The sequence below is a fragment of the Hydra viridissima genome, unplaced genomic scaffold (assembly GCF_058129835.1).
Source record: "Hydra viridissima isolate aposymbiotic clone 2 unplaced genomic scaffold, HvirCarnegie_v1 scaffold_6, whole genome shotgun sequence".
In the NCBI taxonomy this organism is placed as follows: domain Eukaryota; kingdom Metazoa; phylum Cnidaria; class Hydrozoa; order Anthoathecata; family Hydridae; genus Hydra; species Hydra viridissima.
In genome coordinates, this window is record NW_028324305.1 from 14,099,201 (window position 1) to 14,120,383 (window position 21,183).

General features: G+C 28.6%; 1 protein-coding gene across 1 annotated transcript; it reads right to left on the reverse strand.

Moving 5' to 3' along the window:
* Positions 1 to 5,468: 5,468 nt before the first annotated feature.
* Positions 5,469 to 19,130, reverse strand: LOC149887152 (uncharacterized). The gene is made up of 6 exons (XM_090091481.1): positions 19,125 to 19,130; positions 11,093 to 11,135; positions 10,834 to 10,982; positions 10,512 to 10,571; positions 5,985 to 6,317; positions 5,469 to 5,797 (listed from the first exon to the last, which is right to left on the reverse strand). The coding sequence occupies exons 1-6, from the start codon at positions 19,128 to 19,130 to the stop codon at positions 5,705 to 5,707; spliced, it is 684 nt and encodes a 227-aa protein (XP_089947607.1). The 3' UTR covers positions 5,469 to 5,704.
* Positions 19,131 to 21,183: the final 2,053 nt, after the last annotated feature.

A 21,183-nucleotide genomic window follows, 5' to 3' on the forward strand; every position in this document is an offset into this window, starting at 1 on the left:
TTTTTATTTTTTTTCCTTCTGAGCGATTTATGGACCTCTCTAGTTCGTGCTGTTTTTCAACAAATAAAGCTGTTTCATTAAAAATTTTTTTAAAGACCTTTTTGTCGTAGATTTTCTTTCCTTGTTTATGTAAAAAATTTATAAAATAATTAATCCCACATGTTAATTAAAACAATTACTTTACTGAAAAATTTTTAGCTGTTTTATTATAAAACAAGGTGGTCTTTAAGCAATTTAATTGATGATTTCCTCACCCACCTTGGATGTACCCACCCTGGATGCACTCACCCTGGATGCACCCACCCTGGATGCACCCACCCTGGATGCACCCACCCTTGATGCCCCAAAGTTAACCAAAATAAGTAAAAATAAAGAGGTTTATTCAAAACTGTTTTCTCAATTCAAATTTATCTTTCTCAATTCAAATTTACTTTCCTGATATATTTCGTATCTCCATATTCAATTAATATCTATAGCTACATAATTAATGTATGTAATAAAAAAAAAAAAAAACACAACCGTATATCAACCTAGTAAAAGTGGTGCTTTATTTTCATGAAAGAAAATCAAAAACTTTTATATCTGTTTTTCCTTTCCTTTAATATCTGTTTTTCCGTTGGTTCTCAGGCAAAACGGTTTTCTAAGGCGGAAAAAACTATTGTGCAATAAGAAATAAAAAGCTTTCTGAATCTCTTCGGATTTTTTAAAATATGTTTACACAGGGTACCATTTTTAACAAAAATGATGGATTTTTCATTCGAAAAACTATCACCGTGATTTCTTTTAAATATATTTTAGTACATTCGTGAAATGCTTTGTTTCGTGTAAAAAGTCACTTCACGTAAAATCATAAACTCATTTAAATAAAAAACAATGGTTTGAATTTGTTTAGGATGATTTACAAATCTTTTAAAAGTTATGGTAAAATTCGGTGACTTTTTTTAACTTTTTAAAGGCAGAGTGAGCGGGACGTAATCTATTTCTCCGTATTTATCAAAGTTATCAGTTTTTCAAATTTTCTTGTTCTAATTGCCTATTTAAAACAATATATTAAAAAAAAACTTATTATTATTGTTATTGTTATTGTTATAATAATAATAATAATAATAATAATAATAATAATAATAATAATAATAATAATAATAATAATAATAATAATAATTATTATTATTATTATTATTATTATTATTATTATTATTATTATTATTATTATTATTATTATTACTATTACTATTATTATTATTATTATCATCATCATCATCATCATCATCATCATCATCATCATCATCATCATCATCATCATCATCATCATCATCATCATCATCATCATCATCATCATCATCATCATCATCATCATCATCATTATTATTATTACTATTACTATTATTATTATTATTATTATTATTATTATTATTATTATTATTATTATTATTATTATTATTATTATTATTATTATTATTATTATTATTATTATTATTATTATTATTATTATTATTATTATTATTATTATTATTATTATTATTATTATTATTATTATTATTATTATTATTATTATTATTATTATTATTATTATTATTATTATTATTATTATTATTATTATTATTATTATTGTTATCATTATTATTATTATTATTATTATTATCAGTTTACAACTATTATTATTATTATTATCAGTTTACAACTATTAATAAAAATTATTATAACTTTTTTATCAGATTTTTTGAACATGTTGTAAAAACAGTAATTTGTAAGCTACTAATCACTTTAACTTGATAATTAAATTAAATAATTTAATTGGCATAAATAATGTTATCAAATGACGTTGTCAATAAAAAAGGCTTTACATTTTTTTACATCTCATCAATAACAGGCAATAAAGTTAATTTCAATTAAACAAGTGTGCGCAATAATAGCTCCTTACATCATTTGGTCAAATTTATTTGACTTCAATCGTTTTAGTTAAGGAAAGGTCTTCTCGGAAAAATTTTTAATATATAGTGCGAGGCTGCTTTTGAGAAATTCCTTGTTATCAGTAACTAAGGACCACTTCATTTACAACAACAGGTGGCCCAGTATTCCAATAATTTCCTCGTCGCCTTTACAACTTTGCGACAATCGCACAAAGGTTGTTAAAAAAAAGTTAATAACGTGAGAATTTCTGATTGCTTCACCAAAAAATGGCAATGTAAACCAAATTATGCAAGCAAGCGCATCGGGTGCGTGATAAATAACTATTCACGTTAAATAATTATTCAATAAATAAGGAAATTAAAGAAAAAAGAGATTAAATGATTGTTCAATATAATTTTATAATGAGGAATTCAATTAATTAGTTGATTAAATAATTATAATTACAATTGCAAGGGAAAAAATCAAAACAAATGTAGAACAATTTTACCAAATTTCGGTAAAATGCATCCATATCAATGTTGTATCGCTGCTTACCATGTGGCTGAAAATTATTCACTTATTTTAGTTAACGTAAAGTATCATTTTTGATTTGATTCAAGCACTAAATTTCATTACGTATCGCTTGATTTATAAGAAGCCGTAGAATTAGGCAGTTAGCAATGAGCTTCCATTATTCGAACATCTTTTAATATGGACGATATTTGCAGCCCAACGGATTGTCTCGAAAAAATATTCGAATAGTATAGCATCACTCAATAACCAATATTTGAGGTTCAGCGAATTGCTAATCAAGTAGTTTTCATTATCCAGCATAACTGAACCGCAAACGTAGCAAAATCCTATTTAAAATTGAGACTTCCCCCAAAATTAAACTACCCTACAACCTAAGCCATGAAGAAGATGATACTTATGAGGATACTAACCAGGAGAACTTTCTTGACGGGGTAGTAAACCTGATTAAACGATCATCAAAAATGATACCTGGACGAAGGGAGTTTTCTTTCTATTTCCTTGAATATAAGATTACTAAAGCTGTGTTGAAGTTTATGGTAATGATAATGGACTATTAACCATTTGCAATTGTGGAAGACAAAGATTTTTTCTACATGAGGATTTTGGCTACAGTGTAACTATGCTTTAAACTACGCTCTAGATTAATGCTTATATGAAAATGCCTCTGAGAATAAACGTATTGGTAAATTGCTTACTAAAGACCTGAACAGTGAAGATGTAGTTAAAGCTAAATCATTTTCATTTTACACTGATTTTGGATATGAGCACCAAATGATTGTTACACAAATTTTGCATTTTTTAAAATATCTTCAATATGGGAACTCACAACCATAAACACCAAAAACCTTCATCATGAGAACTCACAACCATAAACACCAAATATGTTCATCATGGGAATTCACAACCATAAACACTAGAAATTTAACAATTTAATGGTAGTCACACTGCAGAACATTTGAAAAAAACTCTTGATGGTTCCATGGCGGAGTGCGTATTAAGTTTAGATGCTCTCTTACTTTAGTGCTGCAGTAAAGAGGATATCATGAACTGACTCGAATTGTTTCGCTCATAATTTGCAGTTAACTATTCGAGACACTTTGATACCAATCAAGGACATGCCGTTGTGTCAGGCGTCTTCTCAGTTATTACAATTTTTCCTAACTGGCCAACACAAGACTTATTAAAGTGTGCAAATAATTAAAATACAAATTGTTGAAGCAAAGTGTTATTACCAAATAGAGTTCTGAGTATATATGCTGGAAAGTCTCACACACTTGAAAAGTACAGATAGACTTGAATCTGACATAGTCAAAGAGAAATTGGCTTTTCATAAGCAATGCGCAAATTCATGAACTATGTGCAAGATGGTATAGAAATCAAATTTAAAAAGGGAATGCTGAAAAATCCCTGTTTCCCAAAACAAACAGAATCTATCGAACCGAATTTGTACCTTCTTAAATGCACGTTTCTGAGGAGTACAACTCAATAATGCTATACACTCAGACTGATGAGAGGACTGACGAGAGGACAATTACTTTAAGTGTGATAAAAGCCCAAAATAGTTGTAGTAAATTTAATATCATGGGATACAAGATAGCTGCAACATCAAATCAGAGTACTGCTAGTATATTAAAATGTATTAGCTCATCCTAGAGTGATTTTGATTTACTCGTCTTATAAAATGAAAATATCTAGAAAGCCTTGTGCATCAGGTCCCTAAAAGTATACGTACCAAGGTTACTTTTAGACTAATTCTTTAATGTTGACGGACAAGCTTTTTAAGAGTTACTAAAGCTAAATAATAAGCTAATGCCTTTAACTCTTTCTTTTAGAATTAGTTTCTATAGTTTGGCATATGAGTGGCAGCCACTGGAATCACTGTTAGCATAACAATAACTTTGTCATATTTTTAGCAATTGTCATAGATTATGCTAGAGCTATTAAAGTTGCATAGAAAATAGGTTTCGCATCTCATGGCTTTAACCTTTTGTTATTGAAAGAAGTTATAGTGTTAAAAACAGTGGACACTATATATTAAAAGGCTGAGCAATTTTTAAAAATACACAAGCAAACTTTTATTTTAAAAATACACATGTAAGTTTGTCTTAAAATCAAGAGAAAAATAAGAGCAAAAAATTTGAAATAAAAACAGAATAAGTTGAGAGGGGTCGGAGGGGTTAGCTATTATACTCAACAGTATCAAGTGGTTTCTATTATTATATGTTCTTGGTGTAAATGGAGATAACAGTTAAAGTCTTTAAATCAAATCCAAATCCGACTTTTCAGTTTGTTATCTATCGTTCTACAACTAAAAGACATGCTTAATGGATCATCAGCTTGTAAAGATAATTCCTAAAGATGACGAGGATGCATATTTTCAAACTGATTTCGGTTCGAATTCAAGGAAGTAGTCTAGAAATTTATTTAAATATTATGGTAGTTCGGGAGAAAATGATTTTATCATTTCTTTAAGTTAAGGAATTAAAACCAAATTCTCCGTCACAATGTCCAACTACGAAATATAAACTTTTCGCTTTTCTTATTTCAACAAGTTGAACACTGTAAAATTAAAGAAAAAAAACTTGTGGGTTAAATTTTCGTTCCATATTTGAATGTTTTTAGATTTCTTTACAAAATTTTACAAAATTTTAAATAATAAATTCTGATATACTAACAATTGCTAAAAACATGACTCTATTTAAAACATGTTTCAATATTACTATATCCCACGATTTGTACATCCTAATTAAGTTTAAATCTGCAAATTTCTTAAGTATAACAGCTTAACACGGAAATTTCTTAAGTATAACAGCTTAACACGGAAAGGGGGTTTAAAAATGTTTTTTCCTCAACTTCTCCGCGCTTTTTTTTTCGCTCATTAAAATCAATTATCATTTTATAATCATTAAGACGGCTGCATTATTATTACTTAATAACTGAGAACCGATAAGTTTAGATATATTGAATTATGATTCGATAACGATGAATCATGGATCCCAATTTTATCTTTTTGATAGGTATTTTTAATCAGATAACAAAGCTAATATGAATATATATCTATGTAGAGATATAGCGACAAAATTTGGTGGGTACAATTACAGATCTGTAAATAAAATTCACAAATTTATAGCAAAAATTTAAAAAGAAATTGAAAGTTTTCTTTATTAGGAATGTGTCCAACAATAAAAAAAAACTTTTTTCGTCTGGCGTTCAATTGTTAATGATTAATTGAAGTAATGACTACTAAAATAGAATATTTGACTGAATAAGCGAGTCCACCTCAAAGAGCATTTGAGTGCTGCGAAATTTCTTGCAGTGGAAGTTCAATCATTTCTTGGTCGAACTCACGCGTGTTTTTAGTTTTAATGCTGATCTGAAACAAAATGAAGTCACTTATCATATTCCTTCGTGATATTTAATTTTTAAATCGTATTTCTAATACAGCAAAGCCTGGTTTGAATCAGGACATTTTAAACTCTCAAGGGATATACTTTAACAGAAATTAAATTTTCAAAACATCTATCATTTTATTTTATTCAAATATATTGGATAGTACTTACTGTGCGATTTGTTGATCCTTTGTATTTGTATATAATCTTTCTAAAGCACAGCCCAGTACAAAACCCTTCAAACAACACCGAGTTAACAACGAAAATTAAATAATTATTCATTAATGCTAATGGAATTACTAAAACAAGAGTTATAATAAATGTCCAATAGAACTCAACACCAGTTTGTTTATCTTGTTCAGAACAGTAACGCCTTGAAATAGTTTCTCCGTCATGATAAGTATAAGAGCATGATTTGAACCAGGTCAACACTTTTCCAAGATTGATAATTAGTAAAATAGAAAATATTGCCACAGCGAAATTCAATGCTATTGATGCGTATATCTAACATAAAATTTATTTATAGTAATTGTATCTATTTGTAAAGTGTTATGTGTATTTTAAAAATAAACGAGGTATAAACGGTTACATACTAGAAATGGAAGCGGTTGGGAATTACGTATTATATTTTTCCATCAAAACTTAAATATTTATGAACTATATAGAAACTTGTATATTTATGATAGTAACTATATTTAGATTTTATACAATTTTAGAAGAAAACAGTTTAAGAAATGGAACTGATGTAAGAGTCGACGAATGAATAAAATGCGAGAGAAATTCACAATACCATTGTCATTGAATTTAATCATAACAAGTAAAAATTTATCTATACTCTTATAATGAAATTCACTGAGAATGATTTTGAAAACAAAATGACTTATTGTGAAATTCAATGATTGTCTCAAAAAAAGAAAAAAACTACCATACTATTGTTAAAAGATTTTTAAAAAGGTGTTTTTTAAAGTTACGTTTGTTATTTTAAATAAACACTTTTAGCATGTTATTTTAAATATTTGCTTTTAGTTTGTTATTTTAAATGATGGCTTTTAGTTTTTACAAACCTTCCTTATAAAAACATCTCCTCGATTAATTTTCTACCCTGAGGAGTAATTCAATTTTTTTTCGGTGTAATGTTTTGACTAATAACACTGTGCAACAAATATTAAAAACAAGTTCATGAAAGCCAATAACCGTTTTGTACTAATTCGACTGTGCCGATTCTGTGTCTGTAAAGCTTACATCTATGCATTACAAAGGCTTCTAGAGGCAGCATGAATTATTCTGATAGCTTTTGTTATATATATGGTGAATAAACGGTAAAGAAATATCAAGCGTTTCAAAAAGTCATACAAGCTCTAGTTTGACTGTGCTTATGGCAGATTTGAAAAGACACAGGCATAACATATTTGGAACAGTTACAAGGACAATATTCCATGAGCCCGGAGGGATATTTGTACCTCATATTATAAAGACATTTGAAATAAACGGCCTGATCCGAGACCTTTGATTAACAGTTATCAAAGAGAGCTAAAAGCACATCTTGACTTTAAGAATGCAGGTTACTAAACACTAATGGCAAACTTAGATTTTTTCTTAAGTGATGTGCCGAACTAACATATTTATTGTCTATGAAAAAAGATTTTTGTTATTGCAACAATATTTTTACTTTGTTCATCAAAACCTGAAGGAAATTCAATATTGTATCGGCATTGATGAGAACAGGACTATAGTCAGGATATACAAAATACTGTAGCTTTCCTTGTCCCTGGGTAGTGGAAATATTGATTACAAGGAAAACATGCCCACTGGGTGACAAAGATATTTCTGGTATCACCAAAAAGGTGATAATGCCACCACAACACCTTAAGTTGAGTCTTGCACTGAGTGAGGTCAAGATTACAGAGGACATTTTTGTGGGGCCTGACATAATATTCCTTAATGTTGATCAGCTTAAGCAGACCACGGACTACCTTAAATAACAACTGAAAAAGCATTCCGAACTGTTTACTAAAAACTCCATGACAATCTTCCTTCTCCTAACTACTTAAACCACATTCAAAAACTACTCCACTTATATTGAAGTACTGGAATGGGAAAACTACTCCACTTATATTGAAGTACTGGAATGGAAAACGTTCTTGAAGCTCTTATCTTCTGAGATCACATGATCACCATTTACTTAAAAATATGGGAATCGTAAATGACGTGCATCGACGCTGTAATTGAAATATCTTCAAAGGGAAATGGTCACCTCAAATACTGGTAGACTGTTACTGTATACAAACGGAAAGCTCAACCAAACTCTTCTAGTGTTTGTAAAAACTGTTTGTGAGAAAAAAATATCAACAAATAAACAAATTACAATTTTTAAAAAAAGGGTTAGGCGATTGGCATATACGGACTTCAAATTTGAAATTAGCACAGTCAAATTAGTACAAAACAGACGTTAGCTTTCATGAATTTTTTTTAGTATTGTACAGTATAATTTAGATTCGAAAGACTTGTTGGTAAGGATTTTCTTCAGCGTGGTAAATTATGAAAAAAAATGGTAATAGTTACACCGCAAATGCCATCTTTTGTAGGAGAGACCGTGGGTAGTTAGTTGCAGTTATAGTTTTTGAACTTTGGTATATTTTTGAAAAAGTTAAAGCCACATTCTTGAAGTATTTGGCATGCATGATCAAGTAAAGGGTTGTATCTTAACCAACCTGCGACGGATAAGTTGCCTTAACCGGCGGAGTAAGATAGGACATACTATAAAAATAGGAAAAGCGTACACCATGAAGGGTAAAATTTAAGTAAAAATTTTTTTTGTTGAAGTTTGGCAACAAGCCAAAAGAAAAATCCCTGTTCAACTTTTGTAACTTAAGTATTGCTTTACATATAAAATATTTTAGTAAAAATGGACATAATTTTCAGACAAATGCCCTACAAGATTATAATTATAAATCATAATTACAATTGTCAGATACATAACACAAAGGATTTCCATCTGTGTAGGTCTCTTGTCGCCCCAGCTTATATTTTACATGTAACCAAACATCCCTGAGATTATTGTATCAATTGTCTCCAACAGCCTATTGTCAACAAAATGGCCGACACGCGATTAAAAACTATTGAACTATTGAAAATAACACCATGATCTAAGTTCAAGCGAACCATTCACGTCCTAAATCTTTTGTAGTTTACCCATAATAACAACATTCGTTGTTGTAAAAAGGTAACGGAATTTCAAAAAGTACCAAAAAACAGTAATTGCAACAACTATTATGTGCATGCTCGAATTGCTTGAGACAACAGCGCCAAATGAACTGGTAAAGAAGAAAGGGTTCATCTGATTGATTGTGCTCTATAACAGAATACTCTGAAATAAAATCGATTGTGCCTACTCGCCCCTCTGGACAATTAGCCCAGTCAACCCAATCCGGAAAAAAATGTAGGAAACAAATGTTAAATTTAAGCAAAAAATTTTAAACAAAATTATTTTTTTGATTAAAGAAGTAACCATTTTGCTTTATTATTAATTTTGAACTCTTTCTCCTTTTTATTTCACAACGAAAAGTTTTTTCATTCGTTTTACTTCAAAACGATTATCAAAACTTCGCTTTTTTTAACTCATTCGTTTATTCTTACGCCAGACTTGTAGATCCTTAGAGGCTCGCATGAGTATGATGATCCAATAGATGTCAAGATTGACGAGTCAAAGTATAGAACGACTTTCAATGCGTTTATGTCTTGTAAGGGCGCCTGACAAACGGCGAAAAACATTGCTATTCATATTAGAACAATGTATTTTACCAGGTATTCTTCAGCACAGCACCGCTTTTTCAGTTACACATAGAGCTTAGTTTCAATGGAGGCAAAGAGTAGGCAAAAGCAAATTTTGGCGAAATGATCAACTTTTTATTTTCTTATTTTCAACTTTATTATTTTATTATTTTTCTTTATATTCTTACAAAAAAACAATATATCTGAAATATCTTTTTAAGTGATTTTATCGTACAACTTATTTTAAAAAAAAATTTTTTTTTTTTAAAACATTTAAAATAGTTTTTAAGATAGGGTAAGTAAAGATTCCAATAAATAAACAACCATTAAAAAAATAAACTTAACATAATATAAATCATTTTAAAAATATTTAACTTATCAATTCAATCAAATGGATCTCTTTTTTTCTTCCTCAATTGAATTTATCAATATTAAGATGACCTTTGCAGTGTAATTGTTATTGCTTTTTTTTTTCTTTTAAAATTTACGACGATAAAACCCTTACTGACTTATGTTACAGGATCAAATTCATAGCGAGTCATATTAGTGCAACTAGAGAAACAAAAAGGTTTGTTGAAATTTCAATTTTTATACATGGAAAGTGCAGCTATTTAGCGGTAGATCTTGAAGTATGGCTTTATTTCAATTTGTCTCTAAATTAGTTCTTTTTTTTTCAGAAATTCATTCAGCACCTAACTCAATTTTCACGAAAATGTGAGATGCACCAATATGGTTTTAAACCACTCATATATTAGTAAACTCTATATAAAATCACCAGATCTCATCAAAACTTTAATGCTTTGTTTAAAATGCAAAATTGTAGATTAAAACAGGTTTAAATAATTTAAACTCATTTGTATTATTGACTTAAATTTAAAAAAAGGCAAAAAAAGGAATTTTTTTTCATGAATAAAATTTTCTACTTACAAATTTTGTTTTTTCCGGTCGAATGTCGGATATCGAATTAAATCCACCTGCAACTAGCAGCTAAACAAAAAAAGAAAATAGAAACCAGAAGCATATTAGTAGAATATTTCTATCGAAATTTTCTTACAAATTTTTGTCTTATAGAAAACTAGAACTGACATAAGTGTGCTAAATCTTAAGAAGATCAATATACAAGGAAAAACCAAAATTTTACACAAGACCGATACAAAAAAACACAAAATGGCGCAGTAAAGAAATAAAAAACAAAAAACAAAACAAAACAACAAGTGATAAATGAATGACAAGGGTGGAACGAATTTACCAACAAACCAATCCATACGCCGGCACAATATTTGGTAGTCCATGGGGTGTCAACATAATCAATCGCTGTCTCGTATTCTGAATCTGTTTCTTGATGAACCTTACTAAACCTGAAGGTGATAGCGATTCCGATTGACGTCGCAATAATGGCTAATATTATTTGAAAGATACCAATGATTTTAATAATACGCAGCGTAGGAATTTTATGGCAATAAATCATAATAATAAAAAAATCTTCAATGAAAATTAGTACACATAACCTTGCCAGTTGCAACTTTTGTACAATTCCTGAATTTCTATATGCTGTTTTATTTAACTCATTAACACCTATTTGCATTTAAAACAAAAAACAACTTTTAACCGTCGAGTAGAAGATTTATTGTGACCAACAGTTTTAATTTGAAATGTTTTTGTTGTGACGTGTCAGGAATTAGGCGTGTAAAGATTATTTGAACGCTACTCAAAATTTAATTCCCTCGACATTAGCAGGATGAAAATCGTTTTTTAAATTTAGAAAAAAACTCCATCAGAGTGTTTAATTTGATCGAAGAGATTCATGAAGTTTAAATTGCCTTTGGGTTATTTTTTGTTATAGTAAAATTTTTTTAAAGCAAAATTTTAACGCAGTATTTGGCAAAGTTTTTGCTGAAGTATTTATCCTTTTTCTATTTTAAGGAAACACCTTTTTTAAAAAAACATAGAAATCACAGTTCAATCCAAAAAACTAAAACCTTAACTCCATTGCAATTTTTTTTTTTAAATATGCAATAAATATTTAAACATTTGCGCCATTCTTTTCATCTTGCTTTAGAATTGATAATAATCTTTAGTTTCTTAACTCAAATCCAGTCCTCAAAACAGCTGTACAGTTTTAGGGGCATAAAAAACACGAAGAAATGTGTAGGTTAAGGCAGGTGCGGGTATTTTTTACATTTAAACATAAATTTAAACAGGTTAAACCTAACAGAAAAAAATTAGGGGTTAAATTTCAATTTTCGAAATAGTATTAATTTATAAAACCTTTTACTCAACTAATAGTTTAAAAATCGCTATACTCATCAAGAGAGTCCTCATGGAAAGATATATTACTTAGTGTGTTACAATAAAACGTTTTCTTGACTTCTTTGAAATTATCTAATAGGACAGAAATATTCATTTAGGTTTAAAATGTCATTCCGTCTAAAAATTTAACGCCGACGGCTACATATAATGTAAATTTACGTCACTGAATCAGTAATGACAATATAACCTTGCGGTACAGACTTTCAAATACAAATCAACCAAATAGTTTAATGGTATACCGCAAGGTTAGGTTGTTAATTTGTGCGATTGGTTGTTAAAACCTGATGGATTTATAATTGATTCCTTAAGTATTTCTGTAAACACATTAATTCTATTCTGTATTTAATTTGCCGTCAGCACATGTTGCAGACCTTTCATGTTTAAATTTTTGTTGCGTTCATTTTTTTACTTAAAACTTGATTCAAAACAAGCTTCATTTGATGATCTACTAGATAGGGGCGAGAACTTTTAAAATTTAAATATGACTCCATTTTTACCCCAGTGAACTTCATTTATTTCATAAAAAATCTTGTAAAATGTGCAGTTAAAGTATATTAGGTATTTTTTAATACCTTTTTGGTAATAAACTTATATTTGAATTTCTACTTTAAATCATTTTAAAAATCAACTATGGAAAATAATTCTTTGTCTTTAATAACCATAGTAACAAAAATAAACTAAGGCTTGAATATTACATCTATATTATATTAATTATTTAAGTTTTTGCTATTTTTTCTATTGTATCCATCCTTAGACAAATGTAGGAGCAATATAATTATTCAGTATACTAAATCGAACAGATGAAGGCATAAGCAGCTGCATAAAGACTCTTATTTCCCTTAAGGAAGTTTACCAGAATAATAGAAAATTAGCAATAAATAACTTTGTTTACAATATTTTCAAAAAAAAATTCTCTTTAAAATGAATGTTTTGTAATGGAAGCAGATAGGAAAACAGATATGATTTTTATTAATTCGCGGATGTATTTGCGGATGGATAATTAATTGTTAAAAGTTCAACGAAAACAGGGAGAATAGAAAGTCTTTAAAAATTTCTTTAGATGTAAATTGTTATTCGTAATCTAATTTTTATTTTCAAAACTCAAAATTTAACAATAGTAAATTATTTTCAAAATCTATTTTACGATCTATCATGAAAAATACATTTATTACTTATCATAATACTATATACAGCAGGCGCGGATCTAAGGGGTGGTCATTGTGGCAATTGCCATATAGTTTAAATTTAACGGCAACCAAGTTAGTTTAAGGTTTTTTCACTTAAGGAATATCTTTAAAAAAATTTTAATTTTTCTGCTGTAATTTACGAATTTTGGCTATAGAGATTCCTGCCATGGCCACAACGGTTCTTATTGTAAGTTACAGACGTTTTATTCAATCAATAAATGCTGAGAAAAAATATTAAAGTATCGATCTTTTATCAAAATTTAAACCGTAAAAATAAAATTTGGCCACACAGTTACAAATTCCTGGATCCGCGCCTGATACATATACATTAAAAAAGGTCAAAAGCTGCACCCCGACACCCCAACTCTAATCTTTTATTGTAAAAACTTTGCTCTGACGTCTTTATTTCTTCGAGTGTATAATCTTTTTTTAACGTTTTACTGCCAACGGTCAAAATGCCGCAATGTTATGACCTTAAAATGTCGTATGCAATGACGCCAATGGTGCTTTTTACTTGAGGAGCATAATTTACAGAAGAGAAATCTCGTACTAATACAGCGCTAATAAAATACCGCTGCTCAGCTATTATAATCTAATTTACGCTATTCATACAATCACCATCGCTTGTTTAATAGGTCCATTATGTTTTCAAATCCAGACAAGTGAAATACTCAACCACATTAGTAATAACAACTGTTTTCATAATTAATAAGATTTATTCTATATAAAGTTAAAACTATTATGTTGATTTTATAAAATATATTTCTATAAAGGAATGCTAAAGAAAACCCTTAAAAAAATTAAATTAGGATCTTAGAAAACATTAGCTCATTAAATCATTCTGGTAAAGTTATATTTTCTAAACTTTGGTTTGCAAAAACAAAAATACACTCCAAAAACTTTACTTCATATACTTAAGAAATATATAATACTCTTTTCCTATTCTAAAATTGATTGATAAAATCTGAAGGACAATAATCAGGTAATGTTTTTTTAACTAATGTAAAGTTTTTGTTTAAGTATTCAATTGTCTTTATTATTGGTTATATTATTGGCTATAGGCAGATGTAACAGCCAGCGAACGCGGCATTTTCAGCTGGCCTTCTGCGGTTGAAATTGAGTAACCTCCCGTCTCATAACGGCCGCGGTGACCTCCTTTTTTTCCCCTTAAGTTCTATTATATAGGATGGCGAGTGAGAGACTTTCTTAGAAAAAGAAGACGGGCTATTTGTCTTCTTTCAGCTCTATTAATGAACTTTTGATGCGCAGTTTTATTGCAAATATGTCAGGATAAAATGCAGATACCGTTTTTCGTAAAGAACCACTACTTTTGATATATCTTAAATATATCGAATTAATTTCATAAGACCATTGGGTTGTGGGGAATGGCGCTTTGTTATTTCACTCTTGTGTGTTTTTTGTTATTTAAGCTTTTCAAAAACTAATTTGATCTCTCATCTTTTCTAAAAATTATATTTTTGATTTTCGCCTAATTCAACCATAAAATATCAATTTTACACTTAAAAAAAAAAAAGATGATCAACAACATGTGCGTTTTACCTTTGATCAAGGGTGTTGTTCCTTTGACCATAATGTTAAATCAGTTTGTTTCTATTAAGTTCAATTGTACAACATCTTACAACAGTCTAAGATACAACAGGTGGGTTTTTGTAACATTTGTCACCTCAGTTCCCTCAAAGTTTTTGTATGGCATATCATCAGTGAAACTGCAAAACCTCGTAATTGACTTTGTGAAAAATGTCAATTACGAGGTTTTGCAGTTTCACTGACGATATAATAAAAATAAATTATTGCTATTTAATAATATCGTGTCATTATACTAATCAAGCAACTACACACAGTAATTTTATACAGAAAATAAAATCAACACAAATATTTACTTTTTACAAAAGTAAAATATTTATTACAAAAATTTTAAAGTTTATTGTATATTATTATTTACTCATATTATCGTTTACATTTATTAGTACATTAAAATAAAGGAAACCTAATTACGAAAAATATTAAGTAGAACTTTTTTTTATTAAATTTGAATGTAAATTTAAAAATATAAAGTTTTAAAATAAAATTTTTATTTTGGAAAAGTCTGGTTTTAAAATTTATACGTTTTATTAACTTATACTATTGTTAAACATATATTTGAAGACCACAGGAAAAAAACTCGACATGTCGCAAATTTTGTTATTATGTGATATCCCCCTTTTTTTCTTCCCACATTAGATATTGTCTGACTATGTAAATAAATTGAAAAATCACCTATGTAACCAGTAAAAAGCAGTTAAAAATATAACATCTTATGAAAGAAAAAGACAAATTCAAACTTTGAAATCCATCTTTCTCAAAAGTTACGAAATGTGACATGTCTGTTACCCCCTCCCCCCTGTGGTCTTATCTATGTTATATTTTATATTTAGAAAAAAACTAAGAGCAATCCAAGCTAAATGCTATTAATTAGAGACAAAATTTATAATAGACAAAGTACTAATTTCAATATTTAAATTTTATTTCGATATTTCTTATGTCATCACAAAATTTCTAAGAAACTGGCGTTCAACATCTAAGTTAACATCAGTATTCAATAACCTTGATAAGTTAATATCAAGGAGCAAAAGAATCATGCTGAGTTTCTTTTTTTTTTTTTTTTTCACATTTTTCAGATGAGCCAGTAAATTTTCAAAAATCGCTTTAACTACTCTGAGTAAGCACCTCTAGAACGAGTGCACTTAATGACTTATGAAGAATATTTTTTTTGTTAAATTTTTCAATGCTGTAACAATGTGTTAAGTAGATTGCTCTTCAGATAATTAATCTTAAAAGTTATGCAATTTTAAATTCTAGTTTTCTGATTTCATAATAAAAATGAAATAAATTAATAGTTCAAACAATTACGTCATGAAATACCATATGGTTGCAGGCCTTATGGTTGAAGGGTTTGCTTCATTTTCTAATAAAACAAAATGTAATCTTGCAAATAAAAACGCTTATCTACACCTTGAAATCAATGAAGAAAGTGATAAAAAAAAACAGAAGAAAAATTGTTCGGAAATAAGAATATAAATAAGAAAAATAAGAAAATAGTACGGGGAATTTATATTTAGTATTATCAAAGGATCCAAACTTTATTTCATTTTTTTACTTGTTTATTTTATTTCAAATAGTTTATTTTAAGGTTTTTTTAAACAAACTTTTTGAAAAGTTATTACTGCAGCTAAAACTACAAATTTTTGTAATAATTTTGAGGTAAATCATCAATTTTTTTTGCTAAGTATATAGAAAAATATTTGTAACTGTAATTATACGTGTTAACATAGGCCAGCCAAAAAAAAAAAACTTTTTTAATGATTCTGCTAGATTCATACGTTTTGAGGTTGCAGTATCTAAAAATAATAATAAAAAAAGTCTTATCACCAACCATTTTTTCAAATTTGACTATACAGAATGTGAAAAATTCATTTTTTAAAACAAATATTTATCCATTTTAACATAGTAGAGCATACAGAAAAACTAAATGAAGTAAGGTAGACAATGGTGGTAACTATCAACTTCTATCAAAACATGGTGTGTTAAGTTAAATGAAATCTCTTATTAAACAAAAGTGTAAGCTAAGTTTTTTTTTTATCTTCTTTTTTTTTTTTGATATAACCTTTTTGCCCCATTTTAAAATGCAGTCGAGGTCATATTGTGAGAGAATAGTAGGTGGAACAAAAAATCTAATGTCAGACACGGTTTCAGCACTCAAAATGCATAAGATATAATTGAATTTTTTTAAAATAAGTTTTCAAAACGTATCTTTTTATTGGCCTGTTTAATATTTATAATAACTACAATAATTAGGAAAATGTAAATAGTTTAGAATATATATAACTGGTATATTTATATCATCAAACCTTTAATCTATTTCTTCATATTTTTCTATTCGTTCAATTTCAATCCTTTTTAGCTTTGTATTTTAAAAAATAACCTGAAAACAAGTTATATAACATTTGGATTTTCATTCATGTTCTTGCTAAGTTTATGATTGGAATCTGAAATGTACAAAATCATGGCAAATAATCGGATTTCTTTTGTTTAAGAAATCTTTTCAATAGTTAAAAGGAAGGTTAAAGAGAAGGAAAACAAATAACAATCACCTTAGATAAAATAAAAAACACTCAAAGCTTAAAGACTTTTATAGGGTGAATATTAAGAATGTTCAGTTGTTTTTAGATGTATTCGATGTATTTCTGGTTTCTTAAAATTCTTTTACTGTAATAACATCCATGAAGACAATTTTTTACATAAGCTTTTTTTCAAGAGTTTTATTAAATGATTCTTCCTTTTAAAATTATATGGCTGAGTTGCACAAATCATTAAAAAATAGGTACAAAATATTCTTTTCTAAACTTACCATTTTTCTATTTTAAACCATTTATTTATAAACTTATGGATTACTATGAAAATGTTTCCTTATTTTTCATATAGGAAAGTCAATTTTTTACTCATTTTACTTTTATTCACATTAATAAAATTTTGGATGCAGGTTCCTTGGAAATTTCAATACTCATTTAAGAAAATCGTTGGCTAAAAGGCATAAAAGAATAATTTATGTATTTTTTAAATGTAATTTTGGTACCCAATTTACAATAGTTACTTGTAACTAAATTAAAAAGCAGATCGGTGTATACATATGTGCATAAATTTTGTATATATATGCACATAAATCTTGTAAATTATTGTAATCCTTGGAGAATAAGTACTGTTATACAAATTCTAATTGAATGTTAAAGAGATTCTGTAAGACTCCTATAGAATGCCAAAAGTCTATAGGAAATCCTATTGCTCTTCGAAATCATTGGGCTACTCACCAAACCCTCTATATCAATTAAAAGTATTATAGATATATTTGATGGCACATGCCAGCTCTGTTAATTTTACACCTAAAAGTGGAGCAGGAATAGGCACAACTCTAAAAATCAAAATGAATGAAAATAATTTTGCATTTGTCAAAACTTTTAAGGTTTTTCCCTTAAGTCTTTCCGTAAAGATATAATTTTGAAAAAAAAAAATCCTTTTTTCTTTCTGTAAATAGAATCGGAAATTTTAGCAATCAAACACTAATTAAAGTGTAGAAAAAATAGTCAGCAAGAAAAATCTTCTTTATCTCATAGATCTAAAAGAGTTTTATAGAATAAATAACCAATCTATCTTTTTTATAAAAAAAAAAAAATTTAATACCCTGTTGGCCTCACGAGAGGTTTTCGTAAAGTCTTAGGGTCAGTTTCCACTCATCCGTTTAGCTACGGGAAAAGGAAAGGGATGGGAAGATTAATCACGTGAGCATGCGTAGTGATTAATTTTCAAAATTAACCCATATTTTATTTTTCCCAACCCTAAACCTAAACCAATTCAAATGTTTCATTTGAGTTATTATTTGTAACCGCAGTTTACAAATAATTTTTAAATTTCCGATTAACAAAATAAAGACCACTTTTTTCCTTAAATTAAACTGAAAGTGGAATTATGAAGTAATAACACTAAGCTAAATATATTTTTATTTGGGTTAAAAAAAAACCGTATTATTTGATGAGCTCACGAAAAATAGTACCAACATAAAGAACAAGGTTATTGAAAAATCATATGTTAAATTTACGTTTTTTTAAAACATGCTTTTTTTTAAGCTACATGTTTTTAAACTACATGTTTTTGAATTATGTTTTTAAACTTCATGTTTTTGAATTATGTTTTTAAATTAAACAATATAGAAAGAAAGTCAAACCCCACTCCATGAATGAAATTATTTAATCATTTAAAAGAAAATGGAGTTTGTGCCACCGAGATTATAAAAGAATGAATAGTATTTATAGACAAATTTTAACAAAATATGTTAATAAAAGAACATCTTCTATGCAATATACAATCGACAAGATTCTATCATTATTCTTAGATTTGCAGTTAACTGAACAAGCATATCAACATTTAAGAAATGAATTTATCAAAAGGCATATTAGCTTATACCCTGCATTTTATACCTTGCATTTTATACCTGCATTTTATACTCTGCATTTTATACTCTTCATTTAATTTGATTAGAGTGATCAATTTCGTATAATATTCTGATGACATCACAGTCAATAAAAATGGAGAGCCTGTTTATATCTTTTCTTTAAAAAAGTACACAGCAAGTTGTCTGTTGATAGATATCAACGAGGTATTGTCATCTGTTTTAGGGAAAAAAGAATTTTCATTTTAAACCAGAGTTCGATGAAGCACCATTTTTCCAAGACTTGTGAGAGCGCAAGTCGGAGACTTGTGAGAGGAGAGGGTTGTAAAAAATTTTCTTCAAAAAGAAACAAATAAAACAAAGATTTTTGAAGAAACTAGGGATAATGGTTGATGAGCCTAAAAGCGAGGCTCATGAAACATAATTTATGAGAAAACGAGAAGGAAAATCGCAATTCTGATTTACTATGTCACACTCACTACCTGCGCATACCATGTGTACTACAAAATCACGTGTATTTTGTACATGCACACAACTTTGTGTTCAGGCTTACTATTTCTCTTAGTTTCTTAGTTACAAATGAATGCGATTTAGCTCTTCACATGAGATTTCTTAAATCTTTTTTCACCACGTAGAGTTTTCACGCGTTATAATTTTGCGATCATTTTCAGTTAAAACAAATCCTCAAAAAATTCTTCTTTTAAAAAGCCTTTGAAACTTGGTTAAAAATTAATGTTATCAAACATTTTTTTACTCGTTTTTTCAAAACTGTACATCAGACATCACTAAGTTTGAACCCTGAATAGTCCCTTTTTAAATTATCCTCCAACTCGAATTTCGGTTAACATTTGATGTAATATTTATTAGTCTTTTTTGTATAGCAGCGGTTGTTCAAAGTAAGCGAACACTTCAAAACAAAATCACCGAAGATAAAGTTTAGAACTCTTAAAGAGCTAGAAAAAAGCTCTTTTAAAGTCTAACGTGGAAAATAAGTACAGATTACCAAAAAAATAATTCGTCAACATGATATAAAAAATATAGTGAAAATCTTCGAAACTAATTAAATGGAAAGAGGTTATGGAAGCTTAAAAAATGGCAGATCAGCATTAATATTCTTGTTACAAACAGGCCCATCGAGAGGAAAGGAGGCGGGATGAGGGGGGGGGGGGGGTTGAGGGTTTTGCCCTGAGCATCACACTGCGTGAGAACCAATCAATTTGAGTGATTAAAAAAAAAAAATTTAATTTTTTTTTTAAAAGACTAGTTGTTTCCTATGTATTTTTTTAATAAATAGATAAATTTATATAACTTTTTATAAATAGGAAAGAAAACTTTTATAAACACTTTTTTAGCCACACGCACAACCAAAAAACCAAAAAACTGAGCCCAAACAGAAATAATTAATTCATGAGGAGTGGCAACCAAAAAGCTTCCCCTCCCCCTTTCTTCTCAGAAGTCACTGGGCTCCAGATGCCCACCAGAGTAAGTCGGCATACGACTAAACTTATCTTCTCAACGGGCCTGGTTACATCAAAGCTAGGTTTTGATAAAAAAAATTTAATCAGGAGTTAAGTGAGTTGAGTTAAGAAAAAAGCGGAAAGGAACATTCTTGCATGCTAGAACTGTCAGTCGCATGAACAAAAATAACCTTACCGGCTATTTATCGAAACACGGACAAGAAAAAAATAAAGAAGAGTTAGGGCTGTTTTGCCATGTCTTTTTTTTTATAGAAACCCCTATATCTGCAATGTGGTTTAAAATTTGGAAAGCTTGATTAATTGATTTAAGATACAAGTAGGAACAGGTTTTTAAGTCACTGGTGTAAACAAATGTTTTCAGACAGCTGTTTTATTTTGAATGATGCAAGTTTGAAAGAAGAAGTGTTTAATATCAGCTTTATCTTTGCAGTCAAACTTGTAGCATGGTTAATTAACATCCTTGTTTTTTCTTTTTCGTCTGAGCTTTTGAAGTTAATTAATGTTATATTTTGAAAATTATTTTCTAGGCTATAGGCTTTATTGAATAAAGTTTTAGGCAATCCTGTATTTTAAAAGTTTGCTAAATTAGAGGTTCCAAGATAGTGTTTGTTTTATTTAGAAAA